General features: G+C 37.3%; 2 protein-coding genes across 3 annotated transcripts; one reads left to right on the top strand and one right to left on the bottom strand.

Moving 5' to 3' along the window:
* Nucleotides 1-4,517: 4,517 nt before the first annotated feature.
* Nucleotides 4,518-20,313, bottom strand: LOC121737393. Its single transcript, XM_042129067.1, has 14 exons — nt 20,054-20,313; nt 18,761-18,931; nt 16,520-16,846; nt 15,324-15,474; nt 14,544-14,698; nt 13,995-14,112; nt 10,722-10,843; nt 10,020-10,134; nt 9,152-9,331; nt 8,393-8,636; nt 7,389-7,607; nt 6,222-6,367; nt 5,190-5,417; nt 4,518-4,892 (listed from the first exon to the last, which is right to left on the bottom strand). The coding sequence occupies exons 1-14, from the start codon at nt 20,311-20,313 to the stop codon at nt 4,518-4,520; spliced, it is 2,811 nt and encodes a 936-aa protein (XP_041985001.1).
* Nucleotides 20,314-22,134: 1,821 nt separating this feature from the next.
* Nucleotides 22,135-23,746, top strand: LOC121737234 (DET1- and DDB1-associated protein 1). Of its 2 annotated transcripts, none has more exons than XM_042128844.1 (4): nt 22,135-22,276; nt 22,387-22,525; nt 22,698-22,759; nt 23,326-23,746. In XM_042128844.1, the coding sequence occupies exons 1-4, from the start codon at nt 22,274-22,276 to the stop codon at nt 23,422-23,424; spliced, it is 303 nt and encodes a 100-aa protein (XP_041984778.1). In that variant the 5' UTR covers nt 22,135-22,273; the 3' UTR covers nt 23,425-23,746. The 2 variants fall into 2 exon arrangements, with proteins under 2 accessions (XP_041984778.1, XP_041984779.1); XM_042128845.1 differs by having other exon boundaries at nt 22,190-22,214.
* The last annotated feature ends 777 nt before the right edge of the window (nt 23,747-24,523 follow it).

Here is a 24,523-nt window from a genome sequence, read left to right as displayed (position 1 = left end):
AGTTCTTCTGATGCTGCGAGTGTCCATGGGCGACGGAAGTTGCTTTCCATCAGGTGACCCGTTTGCTCGTTTGCCCCCCTTATTTCATAAAAAAAACCTTGGGGTTTTAGTGGGTAGAGCCCACTACTGTCAAGTCACACATATCCCGGCCGATGACCCCGATCCGCTTGGGATGCGAAAAGCATTTCCCCAAAAACGTTAATATTTTAATGCTACGAAAAGCGTAGCACCCCTACGGCATAAAGTATATAATAGTACAGGGTTTTTTATTTTATTTCTTAACATAAGAACACTGTTCTAAGAACGTTACAGTTCCTTTTGTCAAATAGACACGAAACGGGATAATTCCCAAAATTATTTCTGTTTCCAGCCATCGAGCATAATAATAAAGCCTGATATAAATAAATAAATAAAAATAAATAAAAAATAAGTATAAAAAATGTAATTATCACGCTCTATACTTCTAATAAAAATGAAAAAAAAAACATTAAAGAGATATGATTAGGTATACAATACTACAATATGTTTTCACGCTAGAGGCAGTACCAACATAGGCAGTAAGCAAAAAGTTTTGTTTGACATTTGACAACGCTTCTGTCAATATTTTGATATGACGTTTGCTACATGTCGGATTTCCGAATTTATACGTGTTCGGTGACCGAGCTATTCTAAAGCTTTTTCCTTTGCCGTCATATAGCGGCCGTGATAAAATGGCAGGTAACTGAAAGTTTTTAAGTTCTAAGTTATAACATTACATGCATACAAGTCATTTTCACAAATGCCTACTCAGCTAGCATTATACAGTAACGACAAATCTATAACTTTCTTCCGCGCTCATTCTGATTCAATACACACACCGTTTGGTTCATATAATTTCTCCAGTCCCTTAGAATGTACAATGTATTGAAAGTGTTGAATATTTTTGGAGCCGATAAAATAGAAAGTAATTGCAGGATTATTATGTAAACTAATTACAGTTCCGGGTGTGCGCTATGTACTATTATGTACTACGGATCACGAACCCTTACATTTTTCAACACTTTTATTGAAATGTAAATAAGGTGTTATTGGATACTCCATTGTAGAGAGATTTTTAACTTGTTGTATATGTATATGAAAAAGATAAAACCGACTTCAACTTTAAATTCCCTAATGCCTATCAAAAAAACTACTGAACCGATTTTAATGAAACTTGCAGTATTCCCCAGGTTGAACAAAACCTAGCACAACAAAAGAATACTTAAATCATACTTCTAGTTCCGGAGATATGCAAACACAAACATAAAAACATACATACATTCATACTTTGAAATTTGGCACATATTTTGTTTAGACGCTGATAAAGGTTTGGTCCATGGGAGAGCCATGCTTCGGCACGAATGGGCCGGCTCGACCGGAGAAATACCACGGGCTCACAGAAAACCGGCGTGAAACAGCGCTTGCGCTGTGTTTGGCCGAGTGAGTGAGTTTACCGGAGGCCCAATCCCCTACCCCCCTAGAAATGCCGCAGTTGAAAAACAATTTGTTACCCCAGGAGGGTACCAACTGTTATAGGATAAGTAATATGACGGCGAATGCTCGGAAACTCAGTCTGTTGATGCTGGTGTCCCTCAGGGCTGTGTGCTATCGTCTACTCTATTAATACTGCATATCAATGACATGTTACAAACCAACGGCATTCATTGCTATGCGGATGATAGTACAGGTGATGCTGTATATACCGGCTCCCCTAATATTTCTCGGCAAAATGTCACTGAGAGTCGAAACGAACTTGTGTCTAAGGTGGAGAATTCATTGGAGAAGGTCTCTGAATGGGGTAGACGTAACTTGGTCCAATTCAACCCCGACAAGACACAAGTCTGCGCGTTCACCACTAAAAAGTCACCAATGGTAGTATATCCTGGTTTCGAGGGCACATCTTTAACCATCTCCCCTAGCATTGAGATACTTGGCGTCAACATATCGAGCGAAGTCCAGTTGCGATATCATCTAGAGGGTAAGGCCAAATTAGCCTCGAAGAAGCTTGATGTTCTTAACAGAGCGAGAGAGTACTTCAGTCCGGAACAACGCCTACAACTCTACAAGGCGCAGGTTCGGCCTCATATGGAATATTGTTCTCATCTCTGGGCAGGGGCGCCAAAATACCAACTGCTCCCTCTGGATCGTATCCAACGAAGGGCCGCTCGAATTGTTGACTGCCATAGTGTTTCAAACAGCTTCACTCTGAATCCTCTATCGGTTGTATCACGGGGAGTGCTCTGAGGAATTGTTCGGAATCATACCACCTGCAACTTTTCGCTATCGTCCCACGCGAAAAACATACCATCCTCATCACCTTGATGAGTGGCAGTCTTCCACAGTGCGTTTTTCGTGGAACGAACTGTCACCAGCAGTATTTCCGGACCTATACGACCTGCAAACCTTCAAGAAAAGAGCGTATTCCCTGTTAAAAGGCCGGCAACGCACCTGCAGCTCTTCTGTTGTTGCGAGTGTCCATGGGCGACGGTAGTTGCTTAACATCAGGTGACCCGTTTACTCGTTTGCCCCCTTATTTAATAAAAAAAAAAGACTATAACATACACACATATAGGTCAAATTGATAACCTCATTTTTTTAAGTTGGTTAAAAATAAATCTTTATATTATTATAACTATATTATTAAGTATAACTTTTTTGTCGAGATTAATCAAACATCAAAAGCTATTTATGTTTAATAGCTTTTGATGTTTGATTAATTTCGACAAATAAGTCCATTGTTGCACATTATTGCGTTGGTCCAAAACTACTGGACTAATTTTTATAAAATTTGTAATATATATAGTATTTGTGGACCAGCCACAAACAAAGGCACAGCCAACTTTTATCCGCAATATGTGGTTGTTTTAAAAAAGTTTAGCATTTAACTAACATTTAATTTAATGAACACTATTTAAATGATGTATATTTGCTGCCATCCACATAAATAATAAAATAAGTTGTCAAGTTACCATTAACTAGCTATTAACCGTGAGAACTACCAACATTTAAGAGAGCTTGAATGAAGTCCTAAGTATGTTATGTAATAATTAAATTATTGTTATTATCTTAAACGTTAGATAGGTATGCAAATAGGAAGTGTTTCCTGTCATTACGACACATTTCCGTAAGTTAACGAACATAATGCGTGTGATTTTGTAACGCTGTTATAACTTACAACCCTATTGCACGATATTATGTCTTAGTTGCTAGTTCTAGAATAATTATTGCATTAGAAAATTATCGGAAAAATGTTCAAATTTAACCCTATGAAGTGTGATAATTATATCTTAGTATATTCTAATACTATGCTATAATATATTATAGTATAGACATAGCTTAATGTATGATATTAACTTTATGCTTATTTCCCAATGTGTCCAACGTTGTTCCGAATATTGTGGCGTAACTTCTTAATAATTATTGTACCACCCAAGTAGAATAAACTAAGTAATAATTTTAAGTGAGATTAATTATTAATAAAGATGCATCGGAGGAGACAAATCGTTTTTATTTAATAACTCTACAAGTCCAAACTCTTCACCTAAACTCACTTAAAAGGGATCCAAAAAACGCAAAATAAGTATTCAGGAATAATTTTTAAGGATTCAAAACAGTAAACAAAAATTGTAAACAAAAAATTTACGTTACTTACCTGTTATATTTTATAGTTAAATGTCGTTAAGTATGCTATAGTTTATGGAAGAGCGGGGCTGCCTAATACAAACGTAAAATACTTACTAGGTGGTAACAATCTCTGCTTATTTTGTTAAGTTTAAACTATAAAATTTAAACTTAACAAAATAATTCGACGACCTCTGTGGCTCAGTGGTGAGCGCGTCGGTAGCTCAAGCCGGGGGTCGCGGGTTCGAATCCCGCCGACGGAACAAAAAGTTTTCAATGTTCCCGGGTCTGGATGTATATTAAATATGTGTATGATATAATAAAAATCTTAAATATATGTATAGTATAAAAGTATTAAATATATTTCCGTTGTCTGGTACCCGTAACACAAGTCCTTTAGGTACTTAGCACGGGGCCAGACTGACGTGGTGTGAAGCGTCCATAGATATTATTATTATTATTATTATTATAAATGTAAAATAAATATATATATATTTTTTTGATTTGATTATTTATTGTAGTTGCACATTCTTATAATAATCAAGGTCGACAGAAGTTTTCTTATAAGGAAGGCGTATGTTAGTATTTTGAAAGTGGCAAAAACTTGAGAAAATTATATACTCAGTATCATTTTCTCGATCTCTACCTAGAGATTACTTAGTTGCTTGTCAAAGAAGCACTAGATGGACGTAATAAAAACTATATTGTTAATGATGTTTATATCGTAGGCAGTTTTTGGTTATTTTTAGAATTAGATGTTCTCAACATTTCAACTCAAATTTTTAGTATATTCTCTAACAAGAAAATCAGGAATAAGGATAATTTTATTCTGAAAAATCTACAGCTAAAATAAATAAACTCAACTATTTTCAATCAACTTATTCATCAACTGTGTTACAATTCAACATTTCGTTACAAATCATAACCACTTTAGTACAATCTTCATCGTTTTCGGCCTTCAAAACTTTTCTTATCATAACCAGAGTTCTTCGCGTTAGACTGTACTTTGAGATATAAACACTTCTTGCACTTTTACACTTGGATAATGTTATTTTGAGAAGTGTCAACCAGTTTAATGTAAATGTAAGGAACTCCTTAGTAGGTGGTTGTGTTAGTTGGAACCTTAAAAGTGTAAAAGTCCAGGGTTGCGTGGATAGTATTGCGACCAGCTTTGGATCGTTTCTGTACATTAGGGCGTGTTTGAAAATTGAATTGAGCGCTTTCCACCCAGTTGGTGATTGGTTGTCTGTGTTCTAAAAATAAAGACACAGTAAAAAAAACATCTAATTAAAATTGAGTTCCTCTTGCTCTACAGAAAAAAACAAATGATAGGATGGATGATTTCTCTTTTCCCATCTTATGAGTCAAATTGAAATTAGCCATACATCAGGATAATTGTGAAAATTTTCTTCCACTTTTTGTTCGTGTACGCCTGTCTAATTTTATTCGCATGAAAATGAGCCTTTTTGAAGGACCCGAAGATCTTTACGCGAAATATGCTTAGGACAGACGCATCCACACAACTTTTGAATTTATATTTTAGTACATACCTGGCAACACAATATCAGCTGCACTCTAAACAGCAAAGCCTGCAAAGCATTAACCTGGTGCTCCATAGGCGGATCAACTTGTATATAATATGTTAGAACGAGAGGGGTATAGCCCGAGCCCAGTACTGTGTGTACGAGGTGCAATAGTGCTGTCCCTCTCTCGCTGGAGCTATCTTTACGGAGAGACTTTATAATGTTTTCGGTTTGTAATTGCAAGATTGATTTGGCCTGAAAATAAAAAGTTCATCTGTCTCGCTTTTTTTGTATTTCGCTTCTTACAGTAAATATTTTGTTTGAGTTTTTAAAATTAACAGAAGATTTTCGTACGTACTTAAAGGCATTTAGTGCCCTTAGATTGACAAGTTGACAAATCTGTAATACTATCACATTAATATATTATGTAGTATGGTCACTTGTAGCGTAAAATGACTCTACGGAGAGCATTAAGCGTAACTTTTCTGTAAATCTTTGTATAAAAGTCTATTTTCAAAGGAGAGCCTGGCCCCTGGACCTGATGGCATGTAAAGTGGAGTTTTCAAGTATTTCAAGATAAGCAGTGCCCGAACTTTTCGGTAAATGTGGTATGGATAAGACATAGCATACAGGGTGCAATTAAAGCTTCCTGCCAAATTTTGATATATTGATCCTCGTTAAAAATAAAAATACACGTATTTTTTCTTTTATATGTATAATAATACGCAATTTCTCAACATTTTAGTACTAAGTGATTACTCAGTACTAAAATGTTGAGAAATAGCTTCCGAAAGTTATCCTAAAAACACTATAATTAAATGACACGACGCGTCGTCCGCGCGTGTCGTGCACTCGCGCGCGCTCCTCCCCCCGCGTCACCTCCGCTCATTCCCCCGCGCTGCGAGTGACCGTTCTGCAACGATTTTAAATGGGATAAAATATGTCATTGAAAAAAAAAAAACCCCAATTTTTTTTGATTAAATGGACTCCTAATAGTACCTAAGCCTTGGAAAAAAATTGGCAGGAAGGTTTTAATTGCACCCTGTATAAAAAACTCACTTGATACGAGTACTTATTCTTGGTGAAGTATACCACAGTATAAGACAGTAGCTGCAGCGCGATGCACGCCACATCGTCACTGACGCTCTCTGTAGCGGCCAGGACCGTCGGTAGGAAACCGATACGGTTCACCACAGTTAGCAAGACTAGAAAACAAAAATGTACAATTTCTGTGGTTTCTAGCAGAAGCATATTTAATATTTTAGACTTTTAGAGTTCTTTTGCTGCTCAAACACCCAACCATCACACAGCTAGACAACGCTGTTAAGTTTTACGCACAAAGTCATGTATAATTCAATCATGCCTGCCGTGGTTGCTACCTTAGGGCCCTTCCTACACGACGTTTTTTTACGCGCGTTTGTATCGATAAAAACGCAAGTTGCGTTCGAAAAACTTGCGTTTGCATCGATACAAAAATAAGCATCGTGTGTAAAGGTTACAGCGTGTCGGCTTCCTTGTCTTTGAGCGTTCAACTTGCGTTTGTATCTATACAAACGCGCGTAAAAAAAACATAGTGTGGGAGGGCCTTTAGTGCTTATCAAAAATAGATGAGACAAATATTGCTTCTTTGTTTAAAGAAATTAACTTTGCAAGAACAATGCAGCTTCTGGATAAATTGATAATTTGGAGAGGATTTAAATTTAAATTTCCTTATCCTTACAACACGATACTCTATGTCAGTGAGATGTATTATACGTGGGAGAGCCATGCTTCAGCACGAATGGGCCGGCTCGACTGGAGAAATACCACGTTCTCACAGAAAATAGGCGTGAAACAGCGCGTGCGCTGTGTTTCGCCGAGTGTGTGAGTTTACCGGAGGCTCAATCCCCTACACTATTCCCTTCCCTACCCTCCCCTATTCCCTTCCCTTCCCTACCCTCCCCTATTACCCTATTCCCTCTTAAAAGGCCGGCAACGCACTTGCAGCTCTTCTGATGCTGCGAGTGTCCATGGGCGACGGAAGTTGCTTTCCATCAGGTGACCTGTTTGCTCGTTTGCCCCCTTATTTCATAAAAAAAATGTATATAAATGCTAATTTGTCTAAAATCCCTATTTCATGTCAAGTAATACCTCGACCGTGGGAATCGCAGACACAATAGATTTTCAATTGTAATGCGACAGCCGGCTGCCGCTTGGGGATTGGTGGGTTATGTTATATGTACCAACCTTTATCATCATTATGTTCCTGTGATATCTCCAGTAACATCATACATAGCTTCAACGACGCGTACTCGTACCGCGCCCTGGACTCTGCGTCCATGGAACTGGTGTTGGTTTTGGAGTATAGGGTGGTTATAAGGACAGCTATTTTGTAGCAGTCCGCCTGCTCTAGGGAGGCAGGGAGGTGGGTTGTTGCGATGTCCAGGAGGTACGAGATGTTTGGATCTATTGGAGTATAATGACATGCGCAATGCTGCGGCTTCACATCGAATCATGATGAAACGAGTCGTGACTTGACGATGCATTACCGCAACACAAAATTTTATTATTATTATTAGATGTCTAATGGTATAATACAGGGGTTCCTAATCTTTTTCAGCCTGCGGCGCGCTTACAAGTCAATATTTTGTCACGGCGCCCTTCTCTACCTAGCTATTACAAAAAGATAAACAACTTTAATGATTATTATAGTTAGGTTAAGCAAGTAAATAATTAATAATAAACAAATATTTAATCATCTGCCTGCTTTGTATAATTCATAATATTATTATTTTATAATATTTGTGGTTATGGATAATGATGGAGGATCGACTCACAGCGCCCCTCTTGCCTTTCCACGGCGCACCAGGGCGCCGCGGCGCACAGTTTGGGAATCCCTGGTATAATAATTATATTATTATTATATTGTCACGTTGCAATTCGCCTCGTTTCGTTGTGATTTGACCCTAAGGAAACTTAGACGTCTGAGCATTACCCAAAAAGGGAGATGGCCTATTTTATATAAACCAGGATTACATAAAATAGGGTTTCTCCCTTGTTCTTCGTATTCATGAAAGAAACGTTGATACTTAACCTAGGGTTTACTTAATTGGCCCAGATCTAATAATACTTTGGTACACTATGAGCAATTTTTTTTTTATTTCATAATAATTATTATGAACGGCATAAGCGCCAATTTTCTAGACGCCTTCAAAACTAAATCAATAACATAAATATATTTAAGCACTTACTAATAACATTATCAGGATCTATCAGCGCCCTAGACAATACATTGGGCAACAAAGCCCACGTATGACTAGCGAAGTCAGCACAATTCTCCTCCTGGCTCAAACAATAATGCAACGCCTCTATACAGTTAGACAACGTGGTTTTGTCCGTGTTGTGTATGAGAACGCTCAGTAGAAGGTTCCAGGTGGATGGCTCTTTGCATAGGTCTTCTGGGAGACAGTTTTCGCGCGCCAGCCATTGGGAAAGCTAGAGAAAAGTGGCAAAAAATTACAAAAGTCGCAAAGGATGACGTGTCTGTCTGTCTATGCGTAAGTATATGCCTATCCATTGCATCGTAACATCCAAACTGGTCGGCCGATTTTGATCGAGTGTCTTGCACTTTGTAATAGCTTAGCTTTGTATCATGGTCTTGCAATACCAGGCTTAGCGATTTTTTTCTTGTTGGTGAATAAAGGACCTCTCAAAAATAGAAACGAAAGATTAATGACTCTGTTACCCTTAAAACTCTTTAAAAGTTATCACATATCAGATAAATCATAAAGTAGACCTTCTCGAAACGCTCTATACAAACTGCTACCAATGACTTCACCGTTATCTAGTTTGTACGCATTGCGAGAAAATTTCGACTAGAATGTCGACATCTCTATTTATCAACATCAGCTCGCTTGACCAGGCAAATTAATGATGTTTGAGCATTTTTCATAGAAACATATTAGAAGTCAAGAATGCTGTACATATACACAAAAGGCCGTAGTACTCACCACGTGCACTCGCAGTGTTGCTGGTATCCGCTGCGAGGAGTAACTCCACAGCAACAGGCATGGATGGTGGGTGTACAACAAGGGAACGTCATACACCAGCCCCACTATACGGTCGGTCGCTTGTTCCAGACGAACTCTTTCGTTTAGAGAGTGTAATGTGTTGGTGGATATTGTGGACATCTGTAATGGATAGGGTAGCAACGGGTGAACCGATTGAGATCTATTTTTTTTTAAGCAGAGTATCGAACATGTTCATGCATGGATGGTGAATGGTGGGTGTACAAAAAAAGTACGTCACACACCAGCAGTGACGAATTAAGACTACTTGATGCCCTGAGAGCAATCAATGCCTGTGAGCCCCAACATCAGTTTTTTCCTATAAACTTTTTTTGGTGTGGTTTTTGGTGACGTGAGGTTGAGACGTGATGCCCTAAGGACGAATTTTTTTGTCCTTTATCTGGTGCCCCCTCAGACGTAATGCCCGGACTATTGCTTAATTTGATTAAGGGTTAATCCGTCACTGTACACCCCACTATACGGTCAGTGGCCTGTTCCAAACGAACCCTCTCGTCAAGAGAGTGTAGTGTGTTGGTGGATATTGTGAACATCTGTAATGGATGCGGTAGCAAAGGGAAGACCGATTAACCGATTTCGATGTTTTTTTAAAGCAGACATGATCAAGATGGGTGTGCAACATTAAGGCTATGTTTTTCGAAATCAGTCAAAAATCAATTTTTCTACACTCTAAATTTATTGTCCGTTCAATCAGTAGTCCTCTATGTCCTTTATTTCTTTGTAATGTGTAGTAATTGTGAAATGATCACCATTACTACACATTTCAAAAAGGTAAATAAAGTAAATAACTTACAGCGAAAACAAGCCACAGCGCTTTGATGATATAGGCCGGGGGCTTCAGATTTTTGGGTAAACTCAGCACGTGGTCAACTAGATGTGGTAGTAGATTCTCCGTGCATTCTTCTGGCCTATAGTTTATTATGTACTTATTTCAAAATCTATATGTACTTATCATATTAATAGGACTTTGTATTAGCATACTGAGCATGGCTTAAGCATAGGCAAAGAAACACTGGCAACAAGCTGGCAATTTGTTCCTCAAATCTGTTAGTATTTCTATTCTTCTGCATCTCTACTGCGTTAATGCTAAGACTGCTGGGAGCTTCGCTCGAAGTTCAGGAAATGAAGAAACAACTCATAAATTCACGGTTCACCAGGGATTATATCGAAATAGCTGATGGTTTTTCCTTAAAAATTAATAGGGATAATGCGTTGGTGGCCACAAAGGAAGATCTTCCGACCGCGCGAGGTGTTATGCTCGGTCAGGCCGGAGCCCACGTGATACATTTCAGCTGTCGTATATATACCGACGTGCTTAGAAAACTTCGATAGCGCGATGCAGGAATGTTAGGCTAATTAAGGGTACCGCCAAAAAAATAAACTCATAGAAATACTTGCAGCCGTTGCTGATAAACGATTATATACAAACAAGTGTAATTGAGAAAATAGAGTATAAATTTCAGTGTTCTTTTCTGTGGTTCTTTATAAGACATACATTTCAGTAGACTGGCAGTAGAAGTAGATGTAGATGAGTAGACTGTACGGCTGCCTCTTCTGTAGCTGCAGGCCAATGTTGTCGGGCTTCTCTACTCCATTTTGTAGCTCTACTAGACCCATCTAAAAAAACGTTTTACAACTACCCACATGAGTAAAATGAGTGTTTTCTAACTACCGAGCTTTTTTTTGTTAATTGCTTGATCTTGCAATCAGTCCTCGAACTATGAGCAGACGTGTTGTGTGGTAACTACCGATCTGTTTATTTAAACTTAGTAAAACTGGCGTGTAAGCAAACTGACAAAAATGCCAAAATGGCGGCTACAGATGCCAGCAATACTGGGTGATTTGCAGGTGCGAAATACTGTTCTAATAATCCAAAGAAAATGTGGTCTCTTGTTAATAGCTTAACAAATAATAAAATTGTAAAAAGCCATGTTCCTTCAAAAATTATAATAAATTCTAAAACAACTACTAATTTGGATGAGATTTGCGAAATTTTTAATCATTACTTCTCTACTATAGGATCGCAACTTGCAGAACAAATACCAAAGAAGTATCACAATGGGCTTATCTCTACTAATTGTAATGAATTAATCAATCATGAACTTTGCGAATTATCTTTTTGTACTACACAGGAAATTCTAACTATAATTAAAAACCTTGATTCTAATACGAGTTGCGGTATTGATAAAATAAACACTAAAAGTATAAAATGTCTACAAGACTATATTTGTGATAAATTAGCTAGATGTTTTAATCAGTTATTAATAGATGGTGAATTTCCAAATAGTTTAAAAATTGCAAAGGTAACCCCTATATACAAATCCGGTCCCAAAACAGACCCCGGAAATTATTGCCCAATCTCAGTCCTGCCAATACTATCAAAAATTCTTGAAAAAATTTTACACTCGCGACTTTCTAATTATCTTGAGTCCTTTAAGTTTATTTCACAAAGACAATATGGTTTTAGATCAAAAAGTAGTACTACTGCAGCTATAATTGATTTAGTAACTAAAATAAAAGATAATATAGATAAGAAAAACATAGTGCTAGGAGTCTTTATCGATTTAAAAAAAGCCTTTTATACTGTTAGTCACCAATTACTAATAGAGAAACTAAAAACAATTGGCATTAAAGGCAGTGCATTAAAATGTTTGAATCCTACTTAAAAAAACAGAATACAAATAGTAAAAATTGATAATTTATGTAGTAAGCCTCACCTCATAAATTATGGTATACCACAGGGATCGATTTTAGGACCTCTTCTCTTCCTGATCTATGTTAACAATAATGATAAAATCGGTCTACGCGGTTATTTAACTTTATTTGCGGATGATACCTGTCTTTTCTACTTTGGGTCTAATATCCATGATATAATAAAACAAGTTCAAAATGATTTAAACATCCTTTCTGAATGGTTTAAGTACAACCTGTTAACAATTAATGTTGCCAAAACCTGCTACATTATATTTAGCCCAAGAAACAAAATTATTCCAGCTCATGATCCATTAATTATAGACAATACTCCGATTAAAGAAAAGCACAGCGAAAAATACTTAGGCTTGAGAATTGATAGGCGTCTTACCTGGAATAATCAAATAGATTATTCCAGGTAAGACTAGATAATTACTAAGTTGTCATTTTTAATAGGCTCTCTCATTAATATAAACCAATGCATACCAACCAAACTACGCTTCAATATTTATAACTCCCTCGTCAAGTCACACCTACTATATCTTACTGAAGTTTGGGGTAGTGCAAACAAAACTAAATTAAATAAATTACAAAGACTCCAAAATAAACTAGTAAAAATAATATTTCGATACCCTTATTTTACGCCAACAACCAAAATTTACAGTGAAACTAAAATTATGAATATAAAACAACTATATACTTATAACACTTGTATATTAATTACTTGTATATTAACGCCTCCGTGGTCTAGTGGTATAGAGCGCGGCTCTTGACTCGGAGGTCGTGGGTTCGATTCCCGCGTTGGAAACATGTTATTTCCAAGTTTGGTTAGGACAATGCAGGCTGATCACCTGATTGTCTGACAAGTAAGATGATCCATGCGTCGGATGGGCATGTAAAAAGTCGGTCCTGCGCCTGATCTCTCGCCAGTCGTGTCGGTCGTCCGTCCCACTGGGTTATGAGAGTAAAGGAATAGAGAGTGCTCTTGTGTACTGCGCACACACTTGGACACTATAAATTACTCCTGCGTAGCTGGCCTGGTTTCAATGAAACCGGCCACCGTCACCGAAACCGGTGTGGGAGCTATTATTATTATATTAATTAGGAAAATAATCGATGGTAAAATTCAAAGTAAATTATCTTTCGTTGTTAAATCTCAAACGACTAGCCGAAGTATAAGGCGGCCTAATTTATTAGTTTTACCTAAAATACGTACTAACTATGCCAAAAGAAGCATTACTTTTGAGGGAGCACAGCTATATAATAGTTTACCCGACCACATTAAAACGATAAATTCATTTAATAGCTTTAAGTATCAGTTGTCAAAGTATGTTATTGAACACTATTAAATAAAAAAAAATATGTTTAAACTAAGTATATAATTGTGCTGCTATATTTTTATTGTATGCTTAGTAATCTAAATATGATAATTAATTTTGTTTTTTTTTTTCTTAAAAATAAATGTATTTACTGATAGATAATACTTTAAAACGAAATGTACTGTTATAGATTAGTGTAACTAATGTTTTGTTCTCATGTAAGTGGATATTATTGTATCTTTTATGAGAATAAATTCTTTAAACCATAAAATAACAAGCATTAGGGCCGGGACACAAAAACACGATACGACGTCGTGTCGTGTTTATGTGTCCCGGCCGTTACGTAAAATCTTAAAAAAAGAATGCATTTAACTTTTAAGTTAAAAAATCCGAACTCGAATGCTAAATGTATCATCGAGGAAATTTATTCCTAGGCAGTTGACTTGTTGTCGACGGACCTACGTCATGTGGTCGGCTTGTGTAAATTCGAAATCAGCTGTGATCGGTCAGCTGGGTTCGACCCCATCAATCCCCAAGGGGCACCCGGCTGTCGCATAACAATTGAAAATCTATTGTGTCTGCCATTCCCACGATCGAGGTATTAACGCGACCAAATTACTTAGGTCCGCCATCTGCCTAGGAATCAACTTTTCTGATAGTACAACGCTCTTTTTGAAATTCGAACGGTTTTTTAACTAAGTAGCTAAAGTAAGACAAAATAGTAAATAGTAAAACCTGTAAAAAGTGAATAATCTTACTTGTATATCTGTCGCATAAGTTTTGTTGTCGGTAGGGCTGATCAGGTATTTCTCTGTCAGCACTTTCAGCAGCTCCCCGAGTATTAAAGTGCTTATCTTACGTACTGTTTTGTCGTTCCTAAAATATTTTATGATTTAAGAATGCACCTGACTTGACTACATACTTAAACCTAGATCTCAAAATCTGTAAGGTCTACAGTGTGTAACAAAAATAAGTGATAATACTTTAGGGTGTGTACGTGTTCCTTGTAGAGAGTTCACTGTGAAAGTAGCAGCGCTGAAAGACGAAACATTTGTTTCACTTTTGCATGGGCAAGGGCCCCGCGTCACGAGTTTTCCCGTTCATCCCATTCATTCCCGTTTCGAAAAATTAGTTTTCTATAGGGTGTTTAGAAAACTGTTTTTTTTTACACAAGTAACTTCAGTTCATGAAGATTAAATGCTCAAGACGAAAACACGATTAAGTACTGAAAAAATGCTCGATAGTTTCTTTTTTACAAAAAACCTTTTTTTAGACACATTTTTGCTTGGATCTTCGAAGTTTCTTACCGTAGTATTTGATACTGAGGCAGAATAGCCAGGTATCCGTTAGTGAGTAGCGCGTCACAGAAATCTGGCAGCGCCTCAGAATTGTCACATAAAAACGCTAGCAGAAACTTCAGGAATACGCTGTATTCATCGTTATTAATCTTCTCTTGATTGTCCTGAATGAAATATATTTTGGACATATAACCCTTAACCCTTAACTGGTATCGGAGGTTAAAAATGACCCCAGGCGTTCGATTTTTTACGGTATCTTTACTATTTAAATAATATGTACGCTCTTATGCTTTCGTGTTGTGTCGAGAGGTACGGCGGGTGAAAAGTGCGTCGCTCTACTGTTGCTAGAAACAGAGGTACACTGCTGGGGTCAAAATTACCCCCGATACCTGACGTGTATGTATTTTAACAACGGTACCTTTTTATGGTTTTTGATTATTTTTTCAATAAAACCATAAAGAACATTGTATGGTTGTTGGTTATATCTTTTATAGTTTAGGCAGCGTACGCAAAATAAGTAAATTTTCTGGTTGTTTTCGAAAAACTGAAATATCTTACGGAACCCTATATTTTCTAAAATAAAAAGTAGCCTGTGTTACTCGTAAATAATGTAGCTTTCGAATGGTGAAAGAATTTTTAAAATCGGTCCAGTAGTTTTTGAGCCTATTCATTACAATTAAACAAACCAAAAAAAATTAACTCTTTATAATTTTTAAAATTAATAATAATGATATAAGAATATAGAGTATAGATAATATTGTTAAAATTGTTAAGATTGAATCTACTTACCTTCACCAATACCACAATTTCGGTAATGTGGTTCCCAACACAGCCTCTCATGTGTGCGACAGACTGCGTCCGCGTGTCGACCTCCTGCTCGTCCGCCAGGAGACTTTGTACGAAATTCGTCGGTTTCACCGTCTCTAATACTTTTATAAGTCTACGGTAATGTAAAGCTTTATTACTTAAATGTTTATACCAAGCTTTGACTAATGCAGGCTGTTCTGGCAAGTGCTTTTCCCAACGTATAAAACAAGGCAATATAGATTACAGTCATGCCGCGGCCGCATAATATGCGTAGTGCTTCGCGCTAACAACGATACTATTGGACGATCTGCGTGTATCGCAGAAATAAATCAAGATAGAACGGCGACTCGCGTGCGTTGCTAAGGAATCGACCGTGTCAATTTTTGCTTTGCTTTTAGTTAGAACAAATAACTTACCCCTGGAAAGAAATACCTCCTTTTGACCGATTCACTTTCGTGCTTCTGTTTTTACAATTAGACACTGCACAATGAGGCATTTTTGTACAACCGCTCCAGTTTAATCAAGTCGAGACGTGCGCGCTGACTAAATGAACGTTCAACAAATCTTGCTCACTTGTGCAAGATTGAAACACACGTACTCCACCCGCTTAGCCGTTCTATCTTGATTTATTTCTGTGGCGTGTATCGTCCAATAGTATCGTCTCATAGCACGAAGCTTCGGACGATAGACGTAGGTGCCGCCGGGCCGTCAGAGTGGTTTTAAAAAGATACTTAAATATTGTTTAAAAATTAAAGGCAATTAATTGTTCGAGATCAAAAGAAAACAAAACAATGTCTTAATTTAAAGCTTTAATGTGGGAGAGCCATGCTTCGGCACGAATGGGCCGCCTCGATCGGAGAAATACCACGTTCTCACAGAAAACCGGCGTGAAACAGCGCTTGCGCTGTGTTTCGCCGAGTGAGTGAGTTTACCGGAGGCCCAATCCCCTACCTTATTTCCTTCCCTACCCTCCTCTATTACCCTATTCCCTCTTAAAAGGCCGGCAACGCACCTGCAGCTCTTCTGATGCTGCGAGTGTCCATGGGCGACAGAAGTTGCTTTCCATCAGGTGACCCGTTTGCTCGTTTGCCCCCTTATTTCATAAAAAAAGCTACCTTAGCAAGATACTTTCGTTAATTTGAATGTCGAAGTTCGAAATTAAAAATTATAAAACCAACCTTAGAACATCAATTCCAATCTGGCTGAGAATGACCAAGAACATCCCAAACTCGTCATCCTCTACTAGAACCTTATGTTTCAAACTACCCACAAGCATCTCTAACCACTGGTTAATGACCTCAAACACCTTGGCAACTACAGGATTTCGGAGGTCCAGACTACTTGGCTGGTAAGTAATCAAGGAGTGAAGGACCAAGGCACTGCTTAGTATGACGTTATGGTTCGCGCATATGCGTGATCCCAAGCCATGCATGCATGCCAACAGTTGCTCCACATTGTATGGACTTTGATGGGATAGTGCTGGTGTAGATTCGAATACTCTTATGCTGTAAGAAGGGGGGTACTTTACTAAGGCAGAAAAAAGAAAGCCACAAGTTTGTGAGTATAGTATTCACAATAGTGGCGGCCCTAGGGGGTAGCGAAAAGGGCAATCGCCCGGGGCTTCGCTCGACTTGCAGGGATCTCTGTCTGGAAGACAAAGGGCCTTGCAAACAGGGCCCCCGTAAGGGCTACTGGCGCCTGTGTGCAAAAAAAGGATTTTGGCGCCCCTTTAGGCAAATTTTTTGGGACCTTGGTGTTGGCGCCCTTAAAGATGGCAATTTGGCGCCCCTGAAGGATGGCGCCCGTGTGCATTGCACACTTTGCACATATGGTAGCGGGGGCCCTGCTTGCAAAGACCTTCCGCCGGGGCCACGCAATGGGTAAGGCCGCCACTGATTCACGATACCAGCTAAGGCATAGGAATGCAGAGAATCATCGACTTACATTATGTAAAATCACTAGCAACCTTACACTTTTGGAGTGTTGACTCACTGCAAACTTGCACATAGCCGACCAAAAAAAAATTATTTATTAAGGTGTACACAAATGTACACCTTAATAAATAAATACGGTTCTTCTTGATATGCTAGAATCTACGCTATAATTTGAAACTTGAAAATTTCAATTTTGGCTATCTTTTGGGAAGCCATCGTAAAGCTAAAGTCATATTAAGACTATATTACTGCTACTAATTCATAGATATTGAATTGTGATTAACATTCAATTTAACGAATAGTTTGACAGAATCAGATAATTAATGTATGGGGCTTATGTTGAATTTTTCATTTAATCAAAGTTCATCTCTGAGTACGGCGCGGGTCCGATTGAGAAGATATCATTAGGGTGCTAAAGGGCACGTTAAAAGTTTACATTGTAATTTGTTCATAATTATTCTTCCTTGTTTAGTTTTAAGTTGCAATGTTAACCATTTTTCTATACAGGGTGCAATTTAACCTTCCTGCCAAATTTTGATATATTGATCCTTGCTAAAAATAAAAATACATGTATTTTTTCCTTTATAATCACTCAGTACTAAAATGTTGAGAAATAGCTTCCGAAAGTTATCCTAAAATACACTACAATTAATGAACACGTGTGACGTGCCCCCGCCCCTCGCGCGCGCACCTCCCCCCGCGTCACCACGCATTCCCCCGCGCCGCGAGTGACCGTTCTGCAACGATTTTAAATGGGATAAAATATGTCATTGAAAAAAGTGTTACGGAACATGGTATACGGACACGTAGTGCCATCTAGCGACAAACCAGCAAAACTTACCGAGGGAACACAGGCAACATAAATCCCCTACTCAATACTAGATGGCGTTAGGTGCGCTAGTACATACTCGAATAGACTGTGCTCGAACTTTCTAGAAGTGTCTTGTTTACGTGTTTACCGGTTTATTTTGTTTATGTGTTTACGTGTTTAGTTGTTTATGTTTATTGTGATACATACTCGAGCCTCCTAGAAAGTACCAACGGTTGTTTACTTGTTTACGTGAATCGGGAACTTTCGGGAATTCGTCTCGCCATATAAAAAGCAGGCAGGCCCGGCGTTCAGTTCGATATGAGCGATCTTCGAGGCGACAACAAGTGATCAATAGTGAGTGAACCAGTGAAACCTGCGACTTGGCTACGACCTAGGACAGTGATAGTGCTTAGTGATTGGACCTAGTGATTAGTGTTTGGACTTAGTGCTAAGTGTTGTGACCTAGTGTTTAGTGCAGTGTTAATAAAGTCTTCAAGAGAGTCACCAGGTCTTTCTCTCTAAATCCTCGAACCCTTGCACGTAACAAAAGAATAACACCCACTTTTTTTGGTTAAATGGACTCTCCTAATGATACCTAAGCCCTGGAAAAAATTTGGCAGGAAGGTTTAATTGCACCCTGTATAAATTCTATTTTGTACCAATCAATATCTTACCCGTTAAGCAGATCGCACAGCAGATGCAGACACGCATCTACGGCCATCGATGTATCCGTGGCGGAGTAATGTGACAGCGACCTCAGCACCGCCGCCATGGTGGTGGCTGCATGCTCCTCATCAAAGAACCGACGGTTGCTCCATAGTAGGCGGATACATTCTAATACTATCCTATTAGAAAAGTGTTATTGTGCTAGCGAGGCCATGAAGAAAGCTGCGTTGCGGCGAATTTCCGAATAAGCAAAAAGGATTCGGAAAACGTGTGTATGCAGCCAGCCTACGACTTCCGCATTCGTTTTCCGTATTTGAAAATCCGAAATTCAATAGGAAATACATTAACTGGCGCACACGTTCGCGTTTTTCCGAACGGAACGTACGTTTCAAGTGCAAGCTGGCGCGTTCGCGCTAGTATCGCGGAATTAAAAATCGTAATTCCACATTAGAAAATTAAATACGAAAAACGTGTGTGTTCTAAATTCAAGGTCCGCTCACTGATTAGTCACGTGACTTTTCGAATGTATCAGACAAAGACAAGCAGACCAGTAATTCGCTGTTTAATTTTTTTTATTTGCTACATGCCACATCATAAAGTTAATATACCTGCTAAGTGCTAGGTATAATAACTTTATGTGCCACATAGATAAATGAGAAGGCAATCGATTAGTGTTGCTGTTTCCAGGACTGCCATCGTCTTGTATTGAGTAGGCCGTAGGCGCGAGTTGCCGCATCTACGTAAAATACTATACTTACTGCCGCACTCAGAGTGGAACATTAATTACTTAAATGCAATTAATTCAAAATTTTGACATAAGCCCCATACATTATCTGTCAAACTCTTCATTAAATTGTAAACTTTATGTTCATACATTTATACTAACAGTATTAAATTGTAAGGTGTATAGGACTAACCCTAGATTTTTCAACAGTCACCGTACGCGTCTCATCATACCGTAACCTTGTTTCTTCATAAAGCCATCTCATAAAGTAAAGTCTTTGCCAAAACACTCTGATACTGGCAACTCACAAAGGAGCCATTAATAAAAAAGAAGAAGAAGGTTAATCGTAATTAAATGTCTCTGAGTACGGCGGTTAGTCTATAATATTATACTTATTACTTATTAAGTTATCTACTAATAACACTCCGACGAAGCAACGTACCAGAGAAGTGTGACCTGACTACTACACTGAGGTAGTAAGTACTACGTACGACTATTATAATATTTTAGTTGATTTTCTTTATATCACGAACTGGCTGAGTTAAGTTCTGCGTGTGTTTATTTTGTATCTACGAACCTAAACAAAGGAAGCGATAAATTCGTCGTCGCTTCACAAAGAAACACCACAATGTCGTTGTCCAATAAATATTCTATCATACGAGTTCTTTCTTCAGAGTTATGTTGATGTCTTTTTATTACTTCAGCTACATATCCACATGCTCTTGTTTGACCTATTGTATCCCTAGAAGTTAGCAGTCTTTTTATATCACTCAGAGCATTACGACTTCCTATAGGATTGTACGTCCTATTGAAATTGGAGTTTACTAAATTATACATAACGTTATGGTAAATAAAAAAATAAAAATAACTCTAATAACTTGGGAAAGTTTTACAAGTACAAAAAAGTGCCTCAATCCTCAGGCAGCCTCAAGAAAATCGAATAGTACCTATTTTAAACAATTTAAAAATTCGCGCCTTTCGATTTTTTTTTGCTACATTTATGTTAGCTATGGCCTATGAGATAAGTTAAACTTCAAAGCCAATGATGAAATACTCAAAGCAGATAATATGTTACTACCGCGCGCGTTGTGAAGATTCAAATACGGCCCAATTGGGCCGTCTGTTGTTTAGTCTGCATCGAGCGCAGTCACGAACATGCCGCGTCTTGTCTTACCTACATAAATTGAAAATGACGTCGTGCGCGTTTCGAAAATGTACCAATTATGACTAAAAAAAACAAAACACATGGAATCTCTTACCACATGTCTTGATTGCAATAAATACCTCGATTATTTACATTTTCAATATTTTTTTTCGAACAATCTGGAAAAAATCGAATTTTCGTCATAGGCCATAGCTCAGGCGAAGAAAGAGACAGCGATACGATTCGATGTTTAAAAATAGAACTGTCTCTTTTGGCTACGTTCCAGATGACGTTAATTTTGACCAAAACGCTCAAAACGTCCCCTTCTGCCGTTCCCTTTGGCGACCGGGGTCGTTTTGATCGCGGCTATGACGTCACTCATGACGTCATCATTTTCGCTCAAAACGACCCTTGACGAAGATGGGTCAAAGTGGGCGTTCTAGTTTTTATTTTTTATTTTAACGTAACTATATCGCGAAAGCCATGTTCGGAAAGTTTTCAGGAGAGAGTAGAGACAAAAAAACTTTACAATATTATTTCATTACAAATAATATTTTAATTAAATAAATTAAATAACACTTAATGAAATATTTTGATTGGCAAATAAATTGTTTTAAATGAAAGGTCAAATGATTTCTTATAAAATATAATAATTAATATTAATTTTCATCTCTCCTATACCTGTTGACTTACTCGTACTTGACTAAGCATTAAGCGGTACTGTTACCTAACGTTTATAAGTATATTGTGACAATAGTCAATATTCAAAGTATGTGGTTTTGTTATTAAAATATGATTCAATGTGAAAACTCAAATATAATAAAAGTTTAATGATTACTTAAGTAAAAAAAATGTAATACTAAAAACGAAACAAATATAATATTATGTATTTTATTTGTAAAATAAATGTAACTATAAACAATAAAATTAATTTTATTTACGACTTGAAGAAAAGGATCGTAATATCCAAGTTCGGTTCAATGTACCTATGTATAAAAAAAATAGTTCTTTTTTTTTAACTTTTCTCAAAACGCTCAAAACGATCCATAATCCGTTCCACTTGGGTTTGTATCACTGACGCTCACATGCTAGTGGAACGGGTAAAACTACGATCTTGAGCGTGAGCATTTCTAACGTCATCTGGAACGCGGGGTTTATGTACTTAAATGGTTTTTCGTATCTTTTGTTTCACTTATCTGTCAAATTTGTCAATGTTTGCAATTTTGAATTTGAAAATTGTTCGGAAGAGATTTAAGCCGGAAAATAGTATGGACGTAACCATAAACCTATAATGACGTAACAGACCTGTATAAGTAGAACATCATTGTTCAAAGCCCTATTTTTGAGTATGGGCATGGCAAAGAAGGGTGTGTTCTGAAATTTGAACATGTCCTGTGTCTAGCCACTTAATCAATTAGACGATATTTGATTGGCCACCTAAACGTCAGATGGCACTCATGATTAAACTGCTTAGAGTTTAGAAACAAACCACTAATATAATATTTATCTGCCAACTGTCAATCTCATCTGGTTTCTAGTGAACTGCCTGAATTCTCGAAGATTTTAGTATTTTTAGAGTGTTTTATCATTATAAGTGGGATTAGATTTAAATTGTACATTTAGTAATTTTGTTTACAACAAAATATACTCAAAATGGTATGCTAAATATCCTTTGAACTGTTCTTTCCTACTGTGTTTGTTTGAACCACCATCACTAATTTGATGGTCAGTTTTATTCTAATTCAATGTTTTCTAACTCTTTGCAGTCTGTAATGGAATTTCTAAAGGATTTGCCTTCGTACGATGAACACAACTTCACATTATTCAACACGGATCACGGAATTCGGAATTGTTCGAAAAGACCTTCCATATACCTGCCCACGAAGGACATACCTTCCGATCAAAGTTGAGTATGCAATCTATCAACGTCTTATTTTGTACATATTTTACTGCCATATATTTTAAAACATTGAATAACCTAATATGTCATGATCATGTGCTTCTGTTCTCGTCAAATCTATTTAATTTGTTAATTTGCCAATACATAAAACTACAATTTTGTATTTTAAACTTCCAGTTATCGTGACAGAAAAAACGAATATCCTATTAAGATATCTACATCAGCAGTGGGAAAAGAAGGTAAAACATTGTTTTTAGTGGCCTATAGCATATTCATTATACCAAAATTATCTAATTAAATTTTTTTATGTAAAATAAGTATTATTAATTATATTATTTTCTTTCCGTCTGCAAGTGAAAATTGCATATTATGCAATTTAATACTAAATATCAAGTATCCATGGTTAGTTACAGCTACTGATATAGGTTATGAAATAACAGATAGTTATTTCATAACTTGTGCAATACCAATGTTCAGTGCCGTAAATAGGGTGGTGCCACTGGTGTCCAGGCACAGGGCGTATAGACTCTGGGGGGCGCAAGAATGGAAAGACTAGACAGATCCTTATTTTTCGAATTGCTCCTGATAAGTTCCCGCTGCGTGCCAGAGATGTTTCCCAATGTAGTAAAAAAATATCCACAGCCGTCAGCCAAACATATTACCTCCTCCTTTTTGGAAGTCAGTTGAAAAACAAAGGTGCAGTTATATAAAAGCTCGCACAGGGCGCTAAAAGGCTATTTACACCACTGCCAATGTTACTTTGTTTTATGGTTACTTATTACTTATATATTATGTCATGTTACAGAATGCCTCACCTAAAAAGCGTGACCAGAGCCACATAGAGCAGAACGGTGAAGAGAGTCGACCCCGCAAGAGACCTTGTCTCAACTCACCGCTAAACTGAAATCCACTTCAACGTCACTTATTTTGTGCTTCAGTTACAGACTTTACAAGTGAATGGCAGTTTTTTATCAAATATTTACAATTGTATCACTCCTCGAGGAGGAAATCTTCAATTCTTGAAGGATTTTAAGTTTTGAAATTAAGTTAGGTGCCATCTTTTGACAATAGCGCTTATTTTTAGTTGTAAAATGTAGCAGTGTTAAATCAATAGCCGAATGATAAGGCTAAGTATTCATTCCAAGAGAGCTGATTTTCAACAATTGTATTTTTGTAACTGTGTCCTATTCAAATATTTCCTCTGATTATTGCACAATTGCTTTTCTTCATCCAATTTTAATAACGAAATTCTTGCCTGTGGCACATGCAGCGTATCTGCACAGTCTTTACATAGAACAGTAAAATATTTGTATAAAACTTTGTGTAATTACATGGGTGTACCCAGATAGGGACAGGGGGGCTGGAAGATAAAATTAACGTCAATTTTCCTAGCAAATGGAAATTAGAAATGTGTTACCTACTCTGCACAAAATTAAGTATTGAAAACAAAATATCTTTTCAGTCAGATTAATAAAAGTCAATTATCATGACTTTTTGTTTCAATATACCAGACCGACCATCTTCCCAAAGATATGAGCCCCCCCTCTAGCTGAAATCCTGGGTACTCCTATGTGTAATTATTGTAATAAAATTTATTACTTTATCTTATGAAGTTTATATGGTATCTGATCTGTTTTTTTAGTGCTGTTTTGTGGTAAGCACATAGTGTATTTTGTTTTGGAATTTTAATGCAAGCAATATTTATAATAATAATATTCATAAGCAATATTAATTATTATGTATCAACAAATATTTAATTTTAACTAACTTCGCAACCCTTGCAAATAAAGCAAGTGACTTGCTTATCATATATACCCTACTGTTCTGTATCTACTAGGTTTTCAGCCTATTTTTTGTGACTATGATAATTTTTACAAACTTTTTGCATAAATTAATCCTTCGATTGTGGATTCCTGGAAATCTATTGTTATTCTATTGTGTCTCGGTCACCGGTGAGCTTATGGGGCTTAACGGGTTAATGTATTAGTAATAATATGTTATCT

This window comes from Aricia agestis, chromosome 20 (genome assembly GCF_905147365.1).
Source record: "Aricia agestis chromosome 20, ilAriAges1.1, whole genome shotgun sequence".
Classification (NCBI taxonomy): domain Eukaryota; kingdom Metazoa; phylum Arthropoda; class Insecta; order Lepidoptera; family Lycaenidae; genus Aricia; species Aricia agestis.
This window is presented reverse-complemented; position numbering and strand designations above follow the sequence as displayed.

What these genes read in the sequence shown, in the direction of transcription:
- LOC121737234 (XM_042128844.1), top strand. An exon ending in GGACATACCTTCCGATCAAA is followed by an intron (nt 22,526 to 22,697) that starts GTTGAGTATGCA and finishes TTAAACTTCCAG; the next exon opens with TTATCGTGACAGAAAAAACG. An exon ending in ATCAGCAGTGGGAAAAGAAG is followed by an intron (nt 22,760 to 23,325) that starts GTAAAACATTGT and finishes GTCATGTTACAG; the next exon opens with AATGCCTCACCTAAAAAGCG.
- LOC121737393 (XM_042129067.1), bottom strand. Translation starts at nt 20,313, where the DNA reads ATGTATAATTTAGTAAACTCCAATTTCAATAGGACGTACAATCCTATA. An exon ending in CTGTGCGATCTGCTTAACGG is followed by an intron (nt 16,847 to 18,760) that starts GTAAGATATTGA and finishes CCCTTCTTACAG; the next exon opens with CATAAGAGTATTCGAATCTA. An exon ending in AGAATAAGTACTCGTATCAA is followed by an intron (nt 5,418 to 6,221) that starts GTGAGTTTTTTA and finishes TTTTATTTTCAG; the next exon opens with GCCAAATCAATCTTGCAATT.